General features: G+C 46.8%; 2 protein-coding genes across 5 annotated transcripts; one reads left to right on the plus strand and one right to left on the minus strand.

Moving 5' to 3' along the window:
• Positions 1-364: 364 nt before the first annotated feature.
• tsc1b (TSC complex subunit 1b) lies at positions 365-16,461 on the minus strand. 3 transcript variants are annotated; one of them, XM_035527220.1, is made up of 22 exons: positions 16,251-16,461; positions 14,644-14,880; positions 14,363-14,466; positions 13,849-14,001; positions 13,613-13,757; positions 13,144-13,298; positions 11,454-11,527; positions 11,174-11,352; positions 10,808-10,926; positions 8,724-8,889; positions 8,398-8,513; positions 8,097-8,193; positions 7,726-7,815; positions 6,836-7,445; positions 6,219-6,262; positions 5,270-5,418; positions 4,604-4,786; positions 4,361-4,471; positions 4,058-4,180; positions 3,727-3,914; positions 3,137-3,310; positions 365-2,897 (listed from the first exon to the last, which is right to left on the minus strand). In XM_035527220.1, exons 2-22 carry the CDS (start codon positions 14,750-14,752, stop codon positions 2,312-2,314), a joined length of 3,675 nt encoding a protein of 1,224 aa, XP_035383113.1. In that variant the 5' UTR covers positions 14,753-14,880; positions 16,251-16,461; the 3' UTR covers positions 365-2,311. The 3 variants fall into 3 exon arrangements, with proteins under 3 accessions (XP_035383113.1, XP_035383112.1, XP_035383111.1); XM_035527219.1 differs by having other exon boundaries at positions 8,398-8,516; positions 16,259-16,460; XM_035527218.1 differs by having other exon boundaries at positions 8,398-8,516; positions 16,251-16,460.
• Positions 16,462-18,059: 1,598 nt separating this feature from the next.
• Positions 18,060-22,958, plus strand: gfi1b (growth factor independent 1B transcription repressor). 2 transcript variants are annotated; one of them, XM_027004261.2, is made up of 7 exons: positions 18,060-18,222; positions 18,945-19,063; positions 19,895-20,080; positions 20,307-20,536; positions 20,636-20,773; positions 21,067-21,232; positions 21,744-22,958. In XM_027004261.2, exons 2-7 carry the CDS (start codon positions 18,952-18,954, stop codon positions 21,920-21,922), a joined length of 1,011 nt encoding a protein of 336 aa, XP_026860062.2. In that variant the 5' UTR covers positions 18,060-18,222; positions 18,945-18,951; the 3' UTR covers positions 21,923-22,958. The 2 variants fall into 2 exon arrangements, with proteins under 2 accessions (XP_026860062.2, XP_026860063.2); XM_027004262.2 differs by having other exon boundaries at positions 18,114-18,135.
• The last annotated feature ends 336 nt before the right edge of the window (positions 22,959-23,294 follow it).

Below are 23,294 nucleotides of genomic sequence, written 5' to 3' on the forward strand. Positions count from 1 at the left end.
GTGGTACGGTCTACTCTCGACTAGTCTCTCCCTTACCTATTTGGAACTGCATTACAGACGATTCACCTTCAGATAACCGGGATTCAAACCGCACATGTCGAAGATCTTGGAAAATGCCATCTCACCACCATCACTGCGTTTACTTAAATGTGTCTTACTGCAAATTAATTAGGTTTGTGCTTCCAACACGAGTGTTGCTGCAATAAAAATGCATAAGCACAGTGGCCTTCTGGCCCTGTGCTCTCCAACACACTCGTATCTTTTGACCCAGAGTTATAATAAAAACAAAACATGAAAGCAGCTTGCCGTTAACAAGTTTGTTTAAAAAAAAAAAAAAATTTAAAAATAGACCACTCCTATTCCATAGTGCAAAACATTAAAGACGATTTTATTTTCATCTTTCACAGTTAAACACAAGCATCTGCTCTAAAGACTTCCTTCTGTCAGAGGAGGTCCAACGGAAAACACTCCATTTCACTTCTCGCTGAATTGTACCTTGTGTGTCGGTCTGTCAAAAGCTCCTGTTTGGCATTTAAAAGTGAACCGTCATACATGCTTTAGATAGCAAGGCAAAAAGGGTACGACAACAGGACCTGTGGAAGCCAAAACAAGGCCAGGAAGTCCACCCGCACAAGATGATCACCAACACTTCAGACGTGCAGGACAGCCCGTGATTTGGTTAGTCTGGGGTCCGGCGCCTTCATGACAACTGCTCACTCGACGCCTTTATTTAGCAAACTCAATAACAGTCGGTCAGTAGGACCACTCATTTAGATATAACCAAGTGATTAGATTAAAAAATACATAATTGTGCACCTTTCAACTGTCCTCTTTATATTAAACATCCTTAAGTGAAATGCAAACAGAAATTTAAAACTAAGCAAGCCCAAATCCCTTCCATTGTGCTGAAATACCAGAGTGAAGTCATACAGGATATTTGGCATTTTGAAGACAGGCTGTGTAGGACATCTTTTAAAATAGCACATAATGGCTAAGAGAATGTAACTAGGGCCGAGAGTAAAACTCAAGAGGCGATCCGTCTCGGTCCCTGCTCATCTGGTCTGTTCTGAGTATATTTGGATACCAAAATGCATTTGAAATTTAAGAATCTGAGCCACTCTCACTAGCATCGTCCAACACATGGAGAATTACTGTTCATTACATCACAGTGTACCCATTACGAGCACTCAAACTCATGAACCCTGCCCTGAAACGAATCTGAGCTGCAGTTCGCTCGGCACTGTGAACAGGGCATCTGCTGGCTGGCTGCCGCAAAGAAACTTTAGACATTTTACTTGAGGTCCGGCAGCCAGCGAGATGTGGACAACTATTATTCAGTTTGTTATTCAATTGTTAGTATCGCTTAACTGAAAAGGGGGGGGGGGGTGCAGCACATCTTATTTATGCTCCAATCAGGATTTCAGGATGACAATACTATTTAGGGAAACTAAGAGATAACAGTTAAGTGTAACTCCCGCCAAGTTACACCAAGTTATGACACCAACACATACCCGGGTCTGTACTTGGCTAGACTGACATTGTAATGTTCATATTGTTTTTAATGAGAAACCAGTTTTTTTTTCCTATGATGACCATCGATACCGTTCTCCAACCAAGAACAAGCGAGGAAGGCAGCATTTCCCAGAACGTCGTGACAAAATAAATAACTTTAAAAATCCTAGTAATATAAAAAAGGGCCTCTAGTAAACTTCTTGGCTCTCTTGTTCTGTCACACACGCACTAGACGCACAATGTCAGCACAGGAAACAGTACTGGACTGAGCGAAAAGTCCTTGTTGAATGGCACGTGCACACACACGTTAGCGCGCTAGGCACCATACACACTTGCCCTCACCAGTCTCTCACACTCACAACCCAAGAAAGGTGGGGGTGGGTGATCACTAAAGCACATAATCGCTTTTCTGCTGCCTCATCACGTTCCCAGAAGCCAATACTCACTCAGAGACCTTACTGAAGGGTTCAATGCGTACGGCTGCTTTAGCAGGCGTGAGCAAAGAAATGAGCGTTGTGGGGTACTGTGAGCAGGAAGAGGGGACTGATTAAGGAGGCCGCGCAACTCTTGGTGTGCCGCCCATGATGCCCAAGGCTTTCACAGGTGTGGACATGGACAAGAAATGCAACCTGACAGTTCCAAATCCTGTTGTCTGTGTGAGGAATTAGGACAAAAATACCGTAATTAAAACGAAAAATAATAAAAAATAAAAATAAAAAGTCCGGCGTGGTCCGATATTTCGCAGCTTTCTCCAGCTACCAAGTCCTACCTATTTTTCTATTTCTTTCTCCGTACTTCTCTAGCTGTGGTCCAGGTGGCTTTCGTTGTAGTCCATGATGCGCAACTGCTGCTGTCTGGGTGGGGCTGGAGCCCCACTGAAACCTGCCCCTCCCTGGTTCCCACCTTTCTGTGAGGCATCGCACGCAGCTAGTGTGCTGGGGGCGGGGCCTTGTGTGTGGGCAGGGCCAGGTGCTGTCTTTACAGGGGGCTCCACACACAGTTCAGTCTTCAGGCCCTGGGACAGGCTGGTGAATTGTGGGCGGAGGGCGTCGCCCTCGTCGCACTGACTCTCGCTCTTGTTACGGAACAGCTCGCGTGCCCGCATGCCCAGAAAGCTCTTTGCACTCGGGTACGAGCCCACGGTGAGGGGTGCCGCGGGGGGCGCCGAGGGGCCGGGCGGCCCCAGCGGGGTGTGAGGGCGGGGCGGGGGCGGCTCCACCAACACAGGGGGTGGGGTGTCTCGGCTGCCGTTGATGGACTTGGTCTCGGGGTTTGGATGGCTGGCTCTGGCTCTTCCCGGCTGCAAGAGAGTGCCGTTACCGTGTGAAGACTGTTCGCCATGATCCTTAGAAACTGGTTTTGCTAATCCGTCCATCACCAACACACTGTGGAAGCACACCAGGGACAAGATGGGCGTTACCAACAGAACTGCAGGACAACCTGGGTGTAGCCAAGTCAAATTTAAATACAAACATCAATTTCATACGAATCTTCATGGCTACTGAAAGAGTAGCGGTACCCTGTGGTCAGCTGGCATTACCTACGGCCATTTTAGAACAAAAAATAAATGCCCACAACAGCAAGGGTCTGAAATAACTGAGGCTTGTTTATTTGATGCATTTACCAGGTCTCTGTGTGGTGGTGGTGTTCAGCAGCACCCCCTGCTGGTGAAGTGGCTGCAGTAGCAGTGTGAGCCTCCATCTCCAGCCTGCTGTAGAGTTGGAGCAGCTCTGTGTGGAAGGCCTGCGTCAGTGACCTCTGGGCCTGGTATCTGCTCTCAGACGCCTGCAGCTCCTCCCTGGAGATGAGGAAAGACGGAGCGAATGCGCAAACAAGATGCATAACCCGAACAGGACAAAGGCAGTCAAACCTCATTGGATTTCACCTCACCCTGATGGTTCAGTGCTACGAGTCTGGTCTCACCAACTCACCACTTTAAGAGCTTTGGATCATTGACTTATGCTCAGAATAGCACAGCGTGGCATAATTTAGCCCAACAGCAGCATAATTAGTCCCCTCGAGCCAACATTAACTACACTAAATTCCGGTGGTCAACGACTGGCGTCTTAGAGAATTAAGATCAACAACTCCAATATGAACAGCACAAGACTGACCAGCATGCGCAAGCCAACACACAGGAAATCTACACACTAGCTCAGTGTGAACTTGGGTCACTGTGCAGCTTCCCCGTCTTTAGCGAGAGCACGTTCGTACTTTGCCTGGCACTTGACGTCCTCGAGGAACAGCTTCTGCTCGGCGATCAGGTGCTCCTTCTTGGAGAGCTGCGTTTCGAGCTCGGCTGCCCTCTGCTGCGCCGCCTCCAGCTTCTGGCCCTGCAGGAGGAGGCTCAGCTTCAAATGCTCCACCTCCTTGGTCGCGGATGCCTTCAGCATTTCCACTTCCTGTTAAAAATGAGGGGAAGAAGAGATGGAGAGAGAAAAATAAAAAAAATTTTAAGTGATGATCAATAAACAAAGAAAATGGCACAGTCACTCGAGAGAGAAAGAAACACTATGGACGCAGCACTGGGAACTTGACCCTCTACCTTGGTGGTGTCGGGGCCTGACTGCTGGAGCTCCTGCACACACAGTTTATGGGCCTCCCCCAACAGCAGCAGCTGCCTGCTCAGAAAGCCCAGCTGCTGCTGGGTGCTCTCGCTGGAGGACAACTGGACACACAAAGAGAGGACAAAAAAAAAAAAAAAAGTGAGATTGCCAGCCCTGAGAAAAGAAACCTGACCTGTGCCACCAGCTCACTACACATTATGGAAGAACTGGACCGGGGTCCAAGGCCTGAATGCTTCCCACAGAAGTGCAGGGGCCCCTGTAGCGTGGAGGAGCTCCTTTACCTTGGCTGTGAGCTGCTTCAACAGGTGCCCCGTGTGGCACACCTCGTTATTGGCTGTCTGGAGCTCTGCTTCCGTCTCCCTCCTCCTCTTCTGACACTCCTGCAATTTACTCTGAAAACACACAAATGTATATTTTGAGGGGGGCTGATTTGTTTAAAGCAAAAGTCTGTGTACCACTACCTTTATGCTGCCTAGACACAGAGTTTCTGTGCCTGGCTACGTAGAGCAGGAGGTGGCCGGTACCTCCAGCTCCTGGTTTTTGGTGCAATAGTCATCGTGGTCCTGCTGGAGCTGGCCGATCTGGGCGTGCAGGCGAGACACCACAGCTTCTTTCTCCTCACACAGCTCTCTGTAGCGCTGCTGCTCCACCTGAAGACTCTCTCGCAGAGACACAATGTCCACACTCTGCAGGTTCAGCTGGTCCTTCTACACACAAAATAAATGGGCAATTTATCTCACGTGCAAAGATTAAAATCTGCCAGTCACGTCCCTTCACGTGCATCCCAGATAAAAGTTCTGATGCTCAAAACAAACAAGAACCAAAAACCCTACCAGCAGATTTACTGTGATGATTCCAACAAATAGCACCATGGTAACATGTTCTCATTTCTAAATGTGGATTGCTGGTGTAGTTTGCCCTCATTTGCATATTATGTTTGCGATTCATAAGAGAAAACCTGTATTACATGTTCATGTCCTGATACTGCTAAAAACTTGATGCGGTTTGGATGATGGCAAAATATCTGGTACAACGAATAAAAAGGGGTTTCATGTCCTTGGACACATTGACAAATTCTAAAAAGGAAGTGTTAACTGGTCAACACTGGAGCTGTGGTCCTTTTCGTTATGAGAAGCCTTTCAGACAGAATGTATTGAAGTGCCCCCTCGGAGAGCATGCAGAGTGGTTACCATGGCGTTGTTCTGCTCCTGGAGCGCGGTGGTGTTGATGATCCGACGGAGCAGGCGGCGGTTGCGCAGGGCGTGCTGCTCTCGCTTGTAACGTTCAAAGAGCAACTGGTTATGCAGGAGGAGCAGCTGACTGCGCAGGGCCTGCAGGTCTTCCAGAGGAAGGAAGAGAGAGAGAGAGAGAGAGAGAGAGAGAGAGAGAGAGAGATCAAGGAACAGGAAGAGAGACTGAGTCCAAGAGACAAATATGAAAGAAAAATGAAGTGAACAATGCATACAAAAAAAAAAAAAAAGAAGAGGAAAAAAATTGGGTAAAAATACAGTTAGTAGGAACGGGGGGGGGGAAGACTTGACAAGCAGAGAAGAGAGTGAGGATGAACAGAATAAGGAGGAGAGAAAATCTACAGTTCACACAGGAAAGAAAGGAGTGTGAGCACAAAAACCCAAACCACAAGGAGCAGCGTGGCCCGTCGGCCGTGGGAGAATACCGCAACCGAGCGCACGGGCCCTTTAACGATACAGCTTCAACAACTCTCATAACGGCACGGCCGCCTTCGGTTCCATCCTGACGAGCTATGCCGGCTTCTCCAGCAACCAATCATCTGGATTAGTCCAGGGGTCAGTGCAGTGTCAGAGCCTCCGTCTTAGTTAACCCTTAGCTCCTGGTGCTCAGGGAGTCGAGGTTCCCAGGATAATGCCCCTCCCCATCTGTAGTCCATCCTACACTTGTCTGAAAGACTCGGAGGCTGCGGCATCGTTCGAAAATGGCAACAAGGCTGGGAAGAAAGAAGCCCACCGACGGGAGAGAGCGTCCCACAGGCGTTCAGGTTTAATCGCGCGTCACGCACAATCGGACGGACCTCGGGAAAAGCACGCCGAGTTGGGCCGGTCGGCGATAGGGCTGCCTGCGGTCATAAAGGGAGCACACGTACAGCTGCGTAGCACCATTTACCTCCGAAGTGAGTCCAGTCAGCTGACTTGCTTGGTAGAGGTGATCTGAAAAAGACCAAAATTAAAGGAGGTCAGCAGGGTGAGCGACAGGGTGGCGTGACTAGTGCACACAGTTTTGGCCTGCGCTCTGAACACTCCTAGGACTGGGTGAACCATGCTCCAGACTGGCTTGGTTCCTCAGCTAGAGAGCGCGAGAGAGAAAGCGCCGTTTGTTCCGTGCTGACGCTGCAGCTGCATGGGCCAACCAGCACAATGGCTACTGTTGTTCCATCATGCTCGAGCAATGCTGCAACAGGCCCGATTGAGTTCCACACGCAGCACTCCAGGCGGCACTGGACCCAAACGTACCACACACGCACGCACGCGCACACACACACGCACGCACTATGGGAGCATAAACGCCCAGAAATCTAATAAAACAAGGCAAATGGCAGCCTAATCCATTTTAGCAGTCCATGTGGCCCAGTCAGGAGACAAATCAGGGACTCGCTCGGCTTTGGAACGCCTTCACCAGTTAAATGTCAGTTTAAAAAGGGAAGTCACTACTGTGCTGGCCTCTGGCACGCCGAGACGGAGTTTAGTCACGCCTGCGGTGAGCCCTGCGCAATCTCCCCTCACCTCTGCAGGACGCAGTCGTGCGCCATGCTGCCCTGTTGCACGAGTTGATCCAGCACTTCGAGGGGAGACGCAGACGTCGTCGGGCGCTGGGCACCTCTGCCCTGCCCCGCCTCGGCCCCCTGCCCACCCTCGCTGTCCGCCCTGTCCAGCGCCGCCACGGTCCTGTGGCGCACGAACACGGAGGCTGCGTGGGGCAGGGTCAGGTCAAACAGCGCCTCGTAGGGTAGCGGCGGCGCTCTGCACGGGCCGGGCGACAGCGGCGGCCCGTATCGGAGGCCCTCGTCGTCCGTGGACGGGCTGCGACGGAGGACCCCGGGGGCCGACTGTTCGACGGGAGTGAAGAGGGGCTCGAATGCCCAGGGCTGCTCTTGCGAACCGCCCCGGCTCCCCATGGCCCGGCGGCCGGGCCGGGCTTCCGCCTTGTCCGGCGTGGAGGTGGCGGTGTGGGGATCTCGCGGCGGGACGCCATGGGCGGAGACAGACAGCGGCTTCTCCCGGGCCCCCGTCAGAGTCTCAGTGGTGCGGTAGAAGGGCGAGTCGAAGCCGCTGCGCCCCACCCCATCGCGCAGCTTCATCTCCGTCAACGTCACCAGCTCTTCCATGAGGGCAGCTGTGGAAACGTCACAGCACGACAACATCCACCACCAAGCCGTTCTACACCCCAAAAAGCCCCTCGTTTGTATTTTAATTCTACATTATACTCGCAGTCGTTCGTTTAAATAAGGCAGGATATGTTCAGGATTCACAAGCTACACCAAACCATCACCAGGCAGCTGACTGGCATTAACAGGCCTTTCCAAGCCACGTGTCGGCTAGAGGCTGCACAGACAGACTTCCTGGCAGAGAGGAGGACGTCAGCAGTGCTGAGGAAGTCTGGCTGGTGTTCCTACCCTCCTCCTTCTCCGTCTTCTGCTGCTCCTGCTCCTTCATGTAGACGGAGAGCTCATTCAGGGTCATTGGCACGGGCTCCACCACGCCGCCTGGAGCAGGGAGAGGAAGACGGATCCCGGTCACGGCCCAGGCTCACCCAACCCCAACTCCCCCCCCAGCAGAGCACAGAATAAGGCTACATACACAAGACTAGCAGCACAGAATATTGCCTTTAACTTCTGTGCATTAGGGCTCAGTTACTTCATGTTTTGAGCACGTCTCAGCTGTCCAGTAGTCTCATTTCAGCACCTTAGTAAATGCAGTGACTCACCACCACATACAAGAGAGCTCACTGCTGCACCAACTCGCACGGCACGTACGGTGCTCCTACCTCTGTGATTGGTCACCTCGCCCCCTGCTTTCTCAAGCTCCCGGACGGGATCCTGCCTCAGAAGAGGTGGTTTGCTGGGGTCTACCGTTCGACCGTCCTAACGGGAAACGCACCGTCAGAAACACAACAGGGCCGCTTTACTGCGTCGAGAGCCCAACAAAAAGCCAGCCGCGCTGAAAACGCACGACGCAAGATTCTACCTTGCAAGTCTTACATTCCATCAATGCAACGTTACATCAGCAGCGCTCACGCCTACGCTACAGAGCAGCTCAAACACCGATGCAAAGGCGGAAAGGAATACCCTGTACGGCAGACTGGTGGCACTGTGGGACAGAGAGGCAGCGGACAACTCGTCCGCGAGGTTGGGGGGTGGAGAGGAGGCTGCAGGTGTGCCAGAGCAGGGCGTCCCCTTACCACCTGCTGGCAGAGAGAGAGACCATGAGAACGTGAGAATGGAGACGCTAAACGTTCATAGTCTGGTAGACTGAGGGCACAGTACTGCCAACATGCCTTTACACCAACCATGCGTTCCATTAACATTCAGTTTACCTAAATAAAACTGTATCTGCAACCGCAAACCTGAGCCAATAATGCAGGACTAATACAGGACCAGATCTCTAGACTTACCTTGTATACTGTGAAGGCGACCAGACAAGTGAAAGGCACTCTGGGAAGTCTCAGGGTTGGGGGACATCCCTCTGGAGGAAGGGGGCGTGGCCATGCCACAAAGGGAGGACGGGCTCCAGAGAACATCCTTGACCCCACAGGTGGAGTTGAATTCACAACTGGAGTTCTGAGTGTTGCACAAAGACAGGATTTTTAGCCAATAGAAGATTCACTTCACTGTTCCATTACCTACTGAAATCACCAAAACATACTTTATAGAAAATTAGGTTTAAAAAGTTAAAATGTATAAAAGTACAGAATATTGCCTTTAACTACAAATCTCGTGCTAGCCATGTACCGAGACTGGAACCCACTGACACCACCCTCTACTTGGAATAAACAAGCAAAAATTGACAAACTTCAGTGATGCCTACAAAAAATAAAAGGTCATGTTGAATTTAAAAAAAAAAAAAAAACAGAACCAGAACAGCATGGCAGGATCAGACTGGAATACAAGCTCTTTAAAAAGGGAAAAAGGGGACACAAGCAACTGCCCCATGGCCAACGCTGTCATTTATGACACAGAGGACAACATGCTCTTTACAAAAGAAGAAAACAAAGAGGCCAGTTTTGCCCAGAGCACAAAACGCATATCCCACATCCTACATTCCTAAGGCCTTATACACTCATCCTTTTGCCCCCCACCCCTCACATTTCTCGGTTGTTTTGAAGTAGGACTTTCATTAAACTACATGGTTGTTGCCACATGATCTGTTGAAAATCACCATTATACCACCAGTCAAACCATTCAAGACTATTTACTGTCCAAGGAAAATTAACTTCAGGAGAAAGTTAGTTACTGACTTTTCCACCACAATACTACGTTCCAGAGGACTGAATCAGAAGGTTCTGAATGTATGCAAAGCACCATTTGGAAGAAAAACCACAAAACAAAAACACCAGAGTTCAGTGTTCAAGTTCCCACGGCACTCTGGGGCACCTTCTGCAGGGATGCGAGTGCATCTGAAGTTTCAGTGCTAGTGTTTTTTGCAAGGGCTTTAATATTGTTGAAGTGTGCAGGATAATTAGCTTCAAGGCAAAATGTGACCAACTACCCTGGTACAACACATCCAGTGCTCTTGCTGCTATGCCAGAGAGCTGTTTTTTTGTCCAATGGCCAGAGCTCACGTTTACCACCCGTCAGACCCGGGTTCGAGTCCTAGGTAGGGCAGCTGCCTTCAGGCTTCGTTACAGGCTCCAGAGCCTATGTTCCCCAAATCGAATTATCCAGCATTATCCACTCCCAGCAGTCATTTACTCGACACGAGGACGCATTCCCTCATCGAATGACATTTTAAGATGTTGCAACTCAAGCATCAGTTGAATCCAGGGTCTGTTTGTGCAGAACTATTCGGCTCCAAAAGGCAAGTGAGGGGTTAAACCAAATTTTAAAAAAAAGAAAAAAAAAAAAAAAGATTTTTTTTAAAGAAGTCACAGCTAGTGAGTGGGTGGCCAGGAGCCAGTGACCACTCCATGCTTTTTTTTAAAAAGTTTTATTTTTTAAAAGCTCCACAGACACACCCAATGAGTCAACACCTCTCCTCTCCCGAGGTCTTTTGTCTCTGCAGCCAACCGACCCGCCACTGACCGCTGCAGAACAAGGGGATGATTCAAGCTCCCTGACCGGGAGGGGGAAGGGGGCTATAAACACCGGCAGAAGAAAAATGTTCATCAGAAAGAAGAAAAACAAAAGGTGAGACACACGACCAAGCCAGTCCTCCACTGACCAAAGCCCACACAGCTTCCGTGAATAGTAGAGCCACAGCCGGAGCGTCTAGCTTCGCAACGCAACGGGTCGGATCAGACAGGGGAAAAGCCTGGTTCTGGACTACGCCCAGTCACGGACCTGCTCCGCACGGCACACCCTTCAAAGGGAATCAGCGCACGCAAACTTCTCCACGATGGACCTGCCAGTTAGGCAGCATTTGACAATGACAGGTGCAGGACCCAAGCATTCCTAGACATTCCCCCCTCCAGAGTTTCCTCGCCCAGCCGTTTACCGATATGCTCAGAGCCTCCCGAGAAGCAGTGGGGAGCAGACCTACCGTCCAGCGAGTGGGAAAGGGACTGCGCCAGACGGGCTGGGTCCCTGAGAGAGAGGACCAGGGCAGGGAAGGAGGGACAGGCTGCCGTGGCGTGGAGGACTGAACCGACGACGCACTTCCTGCAGAGAGAGACACACACACACACACACACACACACACACAGTGTGGCAGAGCGTCCGACCAACCGACGCACAACACACCCTAACAAAATCCGCGCCAGCCTCCACGCTAGACCGACATCCAAGAACTACAAAGACTCAAGTCAGCACGTCACGCTTATTGTAGCCCAAAACGTTCAGTTAGCTGAGGAAGGTTACTGGGATGAAGTCAACGAGAAAAGCGACGTCGAGAGGCGGACGGCCGCACCGTAGCTGCTGCAGAAGTCCGCGTACGGGCTGGCTGTGGGGTCCGGAGGGCGGACGTGCATCTGGGCGCAGAAGTGCTCAGGCTGGGCAGAGTAACCTGCCTCACACGATGCTTCCCTGGGATCCAGAGAAACCTTGGCACACTCGATCACAATGTCATGGATCTCAAACTTTTTCCACCTACAGAGAGGGGGAAGAGAATGAAGCAAGAAAGATGAATTTTGTAGATTTGGATGTCATGTCTGTTGTGTACAGAAATGGTTTCAGGGAGGCTGACTCACCTGGTTGGGTCCAGCTCATGGTCCTTGGTTCCAGTCACCAATTCAGGGTGTATTCGGACATGTTCCAGCATTGGCTGTGTGCAGCGAGCAAACAACAAATGTCTCAATTCATGCCTCCATTTTTTTTTAGTCCACCCTGCATACAGAAGCCAAATATGTCAACTACAGAGTTCTATTTGAATTTAACTTCTCCAACAGAACAGATCCCAGATAGCATTTTCCTACTCATTATACTACAGGGTTTAAAAAGAAAAAAAAGAAAAAAAAAAAAAAAAAAGGTTTTTTGCTGTGGTAAATTGAAAACGGTCATTACATTTTTTTTGGTGAAGATTTCTGCACACTAAACCTGTTCTTGAACTTGGAACAGGATGTCTACAGGCATCCAAGTGGGATTTAATACTTTTTAAAATGCTACTGCAAATGTAATTCAAGTTTAACTTAAGCAATTTGCAGTGATTCCAAGTCACTTTGATTAAACCATTAAATAAATATTACATTGTAAACAGCCATTGAGGAACTTGTACCTTTAAACTAAATGAAGGTTCGTTTTAAAGAGAGGCACAAGAACACTGACAGAGGGAAAGAAACGGACAATCTGACAGTCTACAGCTAACCTGCCAAATTGGACACAAATGTGCACAAAACGTGTGTTAGCCAACTACACAACTATAAACTGAGAAACATGAGATGGAGTCAGAGGAAAGAATGAATTTCCACCTTGGTAACGTTAGATAGCGCGAGTTAGCTACTTAATGCCATCTGGTTATGCCAGGTTAACAAGACTGAAGGAAAATAAATAAATAAATAAATAAATAAATAAATAAATAAATAAATATTCAGGCACACAGATTTCCCCCTCTGCTCACTTAGAGGGACAACTGGTGTTACAGGCCATTGATAAGAGTAGCCAATTAGCTTTACAAACTTCTAACAAAAATATCAGGTTTCCATGTATAAATATTAATAGGACAGGGTAATAAACTGACAAATGTTTTGGCTACCTCAACTGACAGAAATTCTATTCTGATGTGCAAGCTCAACAAACGAGCTTCAGGTTCAGTGAAGCAGTGAGACTCCCCCATCCCGAACGTAAAGTATGGAAACAAATTTCACCAGAAATCTTTTAGCCAAATATCAAAATGAACCCGTCATCTTCCCCAGGCAGTTGTCAGATTTACGGGCGATAACTGGGCGACTCACCGATTTAGGAACTTATTTTTTCGCATTTTTAATGGAGCGAGAGGAAAAATGCACATCTGAAGCAAAAAAGGATTTCAGCTTCAAGACAATACTTAAAGCTTTAAATTAGTAAAAATGACTTCAGACAATAACCAAGGACCGCAGGCACCCTGAGGAAGGGGTTTCCACGTTGCACATGCTCATTATTTTTTCTTTAAATAAGTAAAAGCAGCCATAAATCCCTTAGAAGTAATTTTGAGAAAGAACTGTTGCTAAATGAGGCCACACACACACACACACACGCAATAATACTCACGCACACACACACACACACACACACACACACACACACACACACACCACTTGTGCCCCATCTGGCTGCAAGTACTGTATTGGCCACCGGCCCACTCTGTTTGGATAACCCTTGCTAGAACAGCACAGCCACGAGGATTGTTGCCCTGCAGCTCATGTCAGATCCTTCCTCACACAATGAGGCTCCCCGCCCCCCTACCTTAACCACCTCCTCGAACGTGTCCACGTTCTCCTTCATGCTGTAGTGCGAGCGCAGGTAGGAAATGAAGTTGCAGGGGTACATGCCATAGAGGCGGTGGAAGAGGGAGTAGACACCAGCATGCAGATGGATCACGTGAACCTCCGAAACGTGCCCTGCACACACCAGCAGAGACGACACAGGCTCACCTGGACACACAGTCACTGCTTAGCACTCAAGGCTATTGAGTGGCTTGAAATGAGAACACAGGCCCTACTGCTATTGGAGAACATCTTACACGCTGCATCACTCGGATGCATTTACATCTGAAACGCTGTTCAAACGGCCGACGTCATAAAACATTAATGGGCTTTACAGAAACGCTCACCACTCCAAGGTCCACAGTAGTCAGATGGTTTGTGTAGCACGAGCGACAAATAAACCAGATATTGCCCCCCTCCATGCTGCGGTTTGCTCAGAGCTCTCCTACCTGGGTTCCTCAGGGTCCAGGCAGCCAGGCGACCAAAGATGTCAAAGACCTCGTAGAGATGCTGCTTGCCAGCCTGTGGGATCATGGGCAGCAGAGTGACGAGGACCAGCACTGCAGTTATTAGCACCACGGCATCCGTGTCCATCTGCCACCCCAAGAACAAAAACACAGGACACGTGAAGCACTGGCATCAGGCGGCGGTCAGAAGGTGCTTCCCAGCGAGAGCCACTGCCCACCTTGAGGCATCTGAGCAAGGAGAGCAGCAGCGGGTAGCGGGCGATCTTATGGATCCAGGATGGCTGCTTACGCACTACGTGCCCCAGTAGCGTGAGGGTGGACAGGCGACACGCCGGCTTGGCCATGCACTCGTTCATCTTATCAAACAGATGCTGAGGAGTGGGGGAGGAGACAACAAAGTCAGTCCTCAAGTTCATAGCCCTGATTGGATGTGCGTCACAAACGCGGCTGTATTTTAAGTTCACAGGTGTCCTTGGTGCAGGATGGAGCATCTTGCCATGAAACTCATTTGTCAAGCACAGAGCACAGCATGGGGAATTGGCCGAGGGTGACCGCAGTGCCTTCAGAAGGGATAAGGAGCTTTAGAGTAGAGAAGTGATTAAGGGTTTACTTCAGTGTGCCAAGACCATGCATACAAAAAAAACAGGGTTCATATCACATTCCTTAGCCTATGAGAGTCAAAAACAGGTCCTTCCTCCGAGAGGCTGAGTGCACGTGGGCCCGGTGTCTCACCTTATCATGCGGCTCCCTCACTGAGCACAGGATGTGCGTGACAGGGGTCGATTCGGTCTCCAGGAAATAATCCACCAAGCCATTTAGAAGCACAGACCCCCGCTCTGCAAACCGTTTTCAAACGTCAATGCCAAACACGCATACGGAGCCAAACTAATGAAATGGCAACCAATGAATGCAGTGGAAATAAAGAACTTGCACAGCATAAACAATCTAAAAAGAAAAAAAAAAAACTTAAAAGAAAACAAACGTGCATTTTGGTGATATCCTTCAGGCAGTACCTGTACTGAGGTGTTCGTTGATGAGACCTTTGACTTCATCCAGCTGTTGGAGGTCAGAAGTCTCAAGAAGAGGGAGCAAGTCCCCCACGTTGAGCTGTTCTCGGGCCATGTTGTTGCTGGCTACGTGGGGGCGTGGACAGGACTTTCAGTGAGAGGCACCGTAGGGCAAGGGGCTCTCAGACGTCACTCACAGCCTCTGGTCCCTGGGCTGCCTGCCAACACAGTCTGCAGGCACCACTGTTCAGAGACAGAGCAACACAGAATGAGAGACTTCCAAAAACTTTCCCCAACCAACTTCAATGTTAAATAAACAGTTATGACATACTTTTGTTCCTACAAAGCTTCCAATAATGAAAGAACATTTTCTTGCAATCTAAACAATAGACTAAATTCTCAGGTAGATGAATACACCTTCACCAAGCCAAATTACAGCAGTAAGCACATGCTCATTGATGGCGCAGGTTCCAACAGAACTATATTGCTCAAACAATTTCCATCTGGCTGTGCCTGCTACCCTCAAAGGCCATTCTGTGCGACACGGAAAATAACCACCATCTGTGGATTCTCATCTCATAAATACACAAGATTTACACTTTCTGTTACAGGATCAGTTATGCTCTACTGAGAGGCATAGCAACAGGAACGCTTCTCTCCAAATTAGCTGCAATCTTCACACATTAATCCTGCAGTTTGTTATTCGTTTCGCAGACCCAGATTAAGCCCTGACGGGAACTATTGAATGGATAGTACCAATGACATGATGCAAGTCTCAACAAACAGGTGTTTAAAAGCACAACTAAAGAACAGCTCCCTTATGTACTTAAAATTGTTTTGGCCCACTACAGGTATGCAATGTGAATACGCATGACTCTCACTGTACCAATACGAGAGACCCGTTGGGGTCTCGGGGTGAAGGTACCAAATTAGTCCAGAGTCTCCAGTTAGAGTTATAGAGCTGCGGTTAAACGGTCCGAAACGATGCAAAACATTCGTGTACAGATTCCTTATAAAGCAGGCGCAACGTTCAAAAAGTGCCATTGCGTTTTCTGAAGCCTCTTGGACACCATGTCAGTGGAACGCTAACCCACCTAGCCAGGTGGGTTCGTACACTGCGGCTCGGGCTTTACAAGTTCATCTTGGCACCCGTCATCAGATTTAAACCTCGCATTGCGTAAAACCCGTTCAAGATGGGCCGTTCGTTTCAGATTCCGGCCGAAAACCCCAAACCCCATTTGGCTCTGCGGGTCCCTCCTGCCAACACTAACGGGGCGTAAACAACTGCCCAGAACAATGGCCAGGATTAGACAGAGAATCTCCAAAAACGACAAGCTCATGGTCACCTCCACTTAATGCACGCTGCTGGTCTGTGTGAATACAAGCATGTGCCAGTTTGGTGTAGCTCATCCCTCACCAACACCATAAATCAATCAGGACTGCTGGCTGCCTCTCACTGAGTCCCAAGCAACAGAGCATTAGCGACAATATTACCGACGCCCCACTAAATGCGAAAAACAAGCGAAAAGATGAGCGTCCGGGGCGCTGAATATTTATGTTGTCGCGAGACATCATATTTCGCATGCAAAGCCCAAATGCATAAAAATACAAACCTGTTTACCAGTTAAAGCAGCTGCACTCCACAGGGCGCCGCCATCTTGAACAGCTCACAACCCCTCCCTGTGCGATCGTCTTCCGCGACGCCGCGGATAAATAGTCCCTACAACGACCGCATTATGAAACAGAACGAGTTCCCAAAGCTACGTTGTCCAGGCCGGTTTCATCGCTAACGCGTCATTTTTGTTTTGTTTTTTCTAACCCCCCAAAAAAAAGGGTTTTAGATCCAATTCTGCATCTGAGTCCTGTGTTGTTTTTCGGGAGGGTGGAGGGATGCAAGACAGTCGTGCGGCTTTCGCGTGACTCTGGGCCCAAGCGCATGCGTTCAAATAAACTGACGGAGCTAATTAGTAAATTACGGCAATTAATGACGTTTAGCAATTAGTACAATTACATGACTCTATATGCTTCAGCGCGTATTCTCACAGGGTTACAACAGAATGCAAACATGCATCCATGAAAGTTGTGCGGGTTTTTAAAACGATAAATGAGTCTATTTGGTTTGTGCAATGTTCTGGAGACCCATATGAAATATTTATTCGAGGACAGATATTTAGTGATTACCAGGGAACGTGCCGTTCGTTGGTCATTATGAATCGCTAGAGTAAACTGCCAATTCATTTTACGCCTGTGCACTGCCATCCTGTGGTGCACTAATATTATTACTGCATCGCGGGTTCCTCATTGTTACTCCTACATGCAGTGCACCTCCTTTTTAAATTGAACCGTTTCTCACATTTTTCTCTCCATTTCCGCTTTCTATATTTTAGTGGACGAAGTTATCACGTGTTTTAAAGGCGAAAAACAGGGGCAGAAATCCATCCTCAATTAGTGTGTAATCAGCAGGTGTAGGATTTTGCTTTGTTTCCAAATGAGAATCCTACACTCGCAAAAAGACTTGATTCTTTGCGAAACTTCAACCGACATAATACTGTTTTACCCATCAAAAGCTTAATGAGCACCGTCAGCCTATTGCACTCCGAGACTCTTCAGTGCATCCACAAGGTGGGGATAAAACGCCATGGTGCACGCGAATCCCCGCGTCTCCAAGTCCTCACACGATATTTGCTTATCCGTGAAGTCTGTATTATTGAAATGATCAAAGCCAATAATGTAAAAACGCCACCAAGAAATCCGCAGTTGCTGTACCACCCAACCGCATTTCTGCAATCATAATTCATGTTCTTTTCGTTTATTGAGTTAGCTCCTATTTATATTGGCGTATTCATTTAAAAATAGACTAAATAAGTCGGCCTTTGCTTAAAAATCCCCTTAAGTATTCCCAAATAACAAGTCAGGGTAAATAAAACTAACATCACATGGTCCAGCAATTCTGGTTTGGTGTGTATATTTAAGAGGTGCGTTCAACATGCAACAGAAATCTATTTTGCCACGTGAGTTTTGTCTGTGGCAACAAACCTAAGGAAATTCATTTAATAGATTAAACAAAGTAAACGTTACAGAGATACGATTATTCCCCTCCTTAACAGTTATATAACCTAGCGAAATTTCATCAATTGCCTGTAAAATCAATAAATAAGTTGTCATAGATTTGGAAAATGTCTAACAGATAGAATATTGGCGCAAATAGTAGTTCAAATTTTGTGTGTGTGTGTGTGTAAATTTAGAAGTTATATGACACTTTATAGATTTTGCCTGCATAACACTGTAGACGAAAGAACATTTCTGACCGGTTTGTAATTTTTCGAATAGGACCAAACCACATGGTGCACAGCATCCTTAACTCTGAAGTGCCCTTAGGCAAATGTCCCCTGTGTGTCGCGTCCATTGGCTGAAACCATCCTCAGATTCCAACGCTGGGTTATCTGATTGTAAATCAGGGAGGGCAGTGGGGAAGCCTCTAAAAGTTCGCACTAATGGGTAGGTTATGATTCAGCACTCGCTATTATACCCGGATTTGTCCTTATTGACCTTAAGGAGAACGAGGTAAAAAGGGAAAAATTAAAGGTAAGTCATGTAAAAAAAAAAATGTTTTTTTAAAAGTTCGTTGTAACGTTCAAATAAATGTAACGGGCTATACTGTAAACGTTATATGAAAAGCATTATTTGAATTTATAGGTAGCCTACGTTGTTTTAGCTGAATGATTTATTATAGTCTACAATAGACGTATGCTACAGTATTTAGGACGTGAGGTATATGATACACTGGAAACATGCTTGTCATATGCTGAATGTAAACATCGTAAAAGTAGTATCTTAACAAAAGAAGAAGAAGTCAAATCATCTTTAGCGCAGGCTGGTATACCTTAACTGAGCATTTCTTTTGATTATAAAACTGTGCAGCCCCCTTTTAGGGATATATTTGTTTTTATTAGTAGATGTAGCTCAATTAACACCTACAAATCGAAATGCCAAATTGGATTGATGTCATCTGTCTCAACAATGCTTTTAGTGTCTGTCTACTCGATCACTTAACGACCCAGTTTAAAAAGTTATGAGCTTAACTAAGCGTAACTTCTCTGCGCCTGTGGGAAAGCGCACCTTGCGCCTCGCGTTCGATTACATAGATTAATGTAGCCATCATTTTCCAAAGTTTGGGAAGCTTGAACTATATGTTTTTTTACTCGACAAAAATAAACCCGAGGCCAAAACAGAACACAAGCAAATGATTTTAAAAATATTAAATGATTGAATTAATTATACTAAAACATCTCATTGTTTCCTTACAGATCTACCATGCCTCGTTCATTTTTAGTAAAAACTAAAAAGTGTGCCTCATACAATGTCCACCGTTTCACTGACACTGACCAACAAGCACCAAAGGACTGCTCTGATCAAGAACTCATAAGTAGGTCACATCTGACCAAATTAACGAAATACTGTTGTTTTTGTTGGCTGTTGTTTGCTTGTACGTTTTCATATGGGTTGTATTTGCAGTCAGGTAGGCAATTCCTTCACTCCTCTCTGTTATTTATTGAATCAAGCAGTACTGTCCAGTGCGCTACGCTATTTGCGCACTGCAGTGCGTAAAGTAAAGTAAACGTTTGTCAGTAACCAGATTTTCTGGAGTTTGCTCATGGTCATTGTTCATAATACAAATGGATTATGAAATCTCATTTCTGATTTCCACTCGTGCTGTGTAAGTGACTGTTACTGTGGTTTAAAACAGATCACAGCTTAATCGAAGTAGTGCGCAGGGCGCTATGGTCTTGGGCAATACCCACGCTTCAGATTTCTGTTTGTTTGAGGCCAGGGGGCGATTTTTCCTTGGGCGGGGTGAATGATGGTATAACTGAACGGTTAGACTGTGACGGATATGCAAACGAGCTCCATTCAAGTGAAAAGCTCCCACATTCTCTCCACACACACATATTTTTGTAGCATGTAAAAATATATATATTTATTCACATATTTAATCTGTGGCATTTGAAAGTTGGCCATTTTACAAACTCATGTTAGCCTTGACAAGAAAATGTACTGCAAGTTATATCTTTGTACGACAGTCAAAGCAAAAGCAGGAGTTTAAATTTGAGTAGCATAACTTGTGAACACGTCATGTTCTTCACCCTATCACTGTTAAAATCGCACAGGGGGGAGTCTAAGGAATACATCATTTTTATTATGAGAATTTTAGATCTACACTTTTTAAAAAAAATTCTCACTGTGTCTACTTTCCCAGCATCAAGGCCGGTCTCACTGGGGGCAAGCGGATCAGATTCTCCTGAGAGTTTGAGACTAGGTCCCCTCAGCGAACCCTCCAACACGGACCCCTACTCGTATATCAAGTGTGAAGATGAGGCTGAGTGTCCAGTCCCGTCCCATCCTGAGTCACCCATCACAGCCAGCCGACCCTATTACGTGTCCGGTAGGTGAACTTGGCAGTTTCGCCTTTCACTGTCCTCATGGCGTACTGTGAGGTCTGCCCCAGGGCCTCCGTTTTGGACAGATTACCTCCATCCTGTGTATTTTGTCGAATTGCTTGTTAGAAGCGTTTATGTTGCATTTAATATCCCCAGGCGCCCACCTTTGTCAAACTATCAAAGACATAAACAAAGGTGACAACAAACAGATTGCATTTCATCTTTCCCCAGAGCCTCAGACGGCTGAATTTCCTCCCTACTATAAGGCTCCGTATGGCTGGGAGTCTGTGCCGTCTCCGTACGACCTGAGGCAGATGGGCTTCCACTCCACCCTCCTGCAGCATGGAAATCGGCTGTACGTGCCCCCGCTGAAAAAAGGCTCGGAACAGTCGCAGCCCATGGACTGCAGCACACATTACTCCCCCACCTCAGACACCTACCACTGCATCACCTGTGAGAAGGTGAGTGGAATGTTAGGACTTGCTCGTGGGTGACAGGTACAGTCTGAGGCTGAAAGGAGATGATGGAATGAAGAGGTGTGACCTTTCTACCTGGTGCAGGTATTCTCCACGCCACACGGTCTGGAGGTCCACGTGCGACGTTCTCACAGTGGCACGCGGCCCTTTGGCTGTAGCATCTGCAGAAAAACTTTCGGCCATGCAGTGAGCTTAGAGCAGCACATGAACATCCACTCTCAGGTAACAGATCGGCAAACGCAGACGTCAAACAGAGTGCTCCAACTTTCCCTAAATAAAACGAAACAGTAAATAGTTTGGCATTCACACACGGGCGACAATGTAATCACACTCAAGTTCCACATTCATTTTCATGTGCCCCACAATTCCTTTTAACATGTTAAATGTCACCACTCCTTAGATTTTGACAGTTACTTTTTGACAGTAACATTTAAAATGAGACCTGATTTGTTTGTGTGTTTGTGTGTGTGTGTGTGTGTGTGGGTGGGTGGGTGGGTGGGTGGTTGGTTGTAAAGGAAAGAAGTTTTGAGTGCAAGATGTGTGGGAAGACCTTCAAGCGTTCCTCAACCCTGTCCACACACCTGCTGATCCACTCGGACACGCGGCCATACCCCTGTCAGTACTGTGGCAAGAGGTTCCACCAGAAATCCGACATGAAGAAACACACGTATATCCACACAGGTCAGCAGCTCAGGGCCGGGCAAGGAAACGCATTGCATGACTCAACTCAGTCCTGGAATCACTCTGAATCCTTCAAAGAAGTACCACTTTGTTGCTGTTTCCAAGAGAACATATCTAACAGATAAATCAAGAAAAGGACATTTAAACAAATGCACAGCTTATTTGCATATCTGATTTTCTTGCTTTACAGAGGTCTCTATGAATGCTCTGAAGGCCTAAAATACCAGACTGTAGCACTTCCAATAAAACTGTGCAAATCTGGAGAGCATTCAAATCCTTGCTTCATTAGATTTTGCATTCTAATTTGTATCTACTCAGAAGCTTAAGAAGTTTATAATTGCTCTTCTCTTGGAAAAAAAAAAAACTACAGTAAATTGAAAGACTTAACTCTTGTATGTATGTATGTATGTATGTATGTATGTATGTATGTATGTATGTATGTTGCATATGTTTTTCTTGTCAAAATCAGCCTGGCTAAATTTGAAATTAATGTGTGTTTCTATGGCAACAGGTGAGAAGCCACACAAATGCCAGGTGTGTGGCAAAGCGTTCAGCCAGAGCTCAAACCTTATCACTCACAGTCGCAAGCACACGGGCTTCAAGCCCTTTGGCTGTGAGATCTGCTCCAAGGGCTTCCAGAGGAAGGTGGATCTTCGCAGGCACCATGAGAGCCAGCACAGCCTAAAGTGACCGTGGCAGGAGATGCCTTTACCGGCCAGTCACTGAGACAGCACCCTCGCACTGGCAAAGCGACCTAGCATGGGTCAGAAAACTTGCCTGTAGTTTTCTATAAAGTAGCAGGTGTGAAGATGCCTCGGTATATTCAAGAATGCTTCTGTTGGCCTTACCTGACAAGCACGACTTGCTTATTATATGACAGACTGAATACAACCTACCAAAGACGTTATTGTGCATTTGTGGCCCACAAGCCCAAATAGTGTAACCAATAGCATCTGAATGTACCTAGGAGAAACAGAAACAAGTCGTTACATGGGTAAGTTGTGACATACAACATCAGAGGGTGCTGCTTAAAAGCAGAATACTAGTTTTGTGCATTTACTTGGACTGATGTCACATCCTGTCTGAGAAAGGCAAGACATACTGTGAGCTGAAGTGAGCACAGATTTGCCGTTTTTCACATTCAGAAGGAAAAAATTAGAACAGCCGGCCAAATAAGAGTGCAGTTTGAGATCCAATAAGATGGAAAAAATATCCAGATAGTATCATAGTTTTGTTTGAACATTTGAAATGTTTTATTACATTTGAAGTTATTTTTCAGTTGTTGTAGATGGGATTGTTTTAATTGAACTAGTAATTAATGATAATGAAGCTTATTGATTAATCAAGCCTTTTTTAAAAATGGAATTTAATTTTGAATGTGAAGTAAAAAAAAACAACTAACAATGTATTTGTTGTACAATTTAGTGTGACATCTGATGGGACAAGGTATCACAAGCGGACACTCAGGTTTTAAATATGCACAAGTCTGTATTGAAATAAGATATGAAAATGTAGCAAAACAGAAAGTAATGTTATGGACTAATGATCGATACGATATATATATTAAACAATTGGGAGCGTAAAAGGTGCATGGTCTTCTCTATTCGGCTTAGCTGGATACTCTCAGAGGTGGTATACTTTCAGTGGGCGGTGGTCGCTCAGTGGTTAAGGTGCTTGACTAGTAATCAGAAGGTTGCTACTTCAAGCCCCACTGCTGCTAAGTTGCCACTGTTGGGCCCCTGAGCGAGGCCCTTAACCCTCAATTGCTCAAGTTGTACTCAGTCATAATTGTAAGTGGCTTTGGATAAAAGCGTCAGATAAATGCATACGTAGTTCTTAGGAGTCCCCAGTGACCATACAGGCATAGCATGTATTCTTTCTATGACATTGTTATTTAAGGAAAGATTTGTAAATTGCATTCATCACATATTTTATTTATGTGTTCTAAACTATATTCGGAAGTTATGCTATCTAAATAAAACTTTTCTTTCAAAATCTAGCCTTTTTTCTAATGTCAAGGGGAAAATGACACTAAAATCGTTAGTATCAAGGGCAGTGGTAG

Source organism: Electrophorus electricus, chromosome 6 (genome assembly GCF_013358815.1).
Source record: "Electrophorus electricus isolate fEleEle1 chromosome 6, fEleEle1.pri, whole genome shotgun sequence".
Taxonomy (NCBI): Eukaryota; Metazoa; Chordata; class Actinopteri; order Gymnotiformes; family Gymnotidae; genus Electrophorus; species Electrophorus electricus.

Coding starts and splice junctions, on each gene's coding strand:
- tsc1b (XM_035527219.1), bottom strand. CDS start 14,752: ATGGCCCGAGAACAGCTCAACGTGGGGGACTTGCTCCCTCTTCTTGAG. Junction 11,353..11,453: donor CATGAGCTGGACCCAACCAG/GTGAGTCAGCCT, acceptor CCCTCTCTGTAG/GTGGAAAAAGTTTGAGATCC. Junction 2,898..3,136: donor CACCACCACACAGAGACCTG/GTAAATGCATCA, acceptor GTGCTTCCACAG/TGTGTTGGTGATGGACGGAT.
- gfi1b (XM_027004261.2), top strand. CDS start 18,952: ATGCCTCGTTCATTTTTAGTAAAAACTAAAAAGTGTGCCTCATACAAT. Junction 20,537..20,635: donor ACTGCATCACCTGTGAGAAG/GTGAGTGGAATG, acceptor TACCTGGTGCAG/GTATTCTCCACGCCACACGG. Junction 20,774..21,066: donor ACATGAACATCCACTCTCAG/GTAACAGATCGG, acceptor TTGGTTGTAAAG/GAAAGAAGTTTTGAGTGCAA.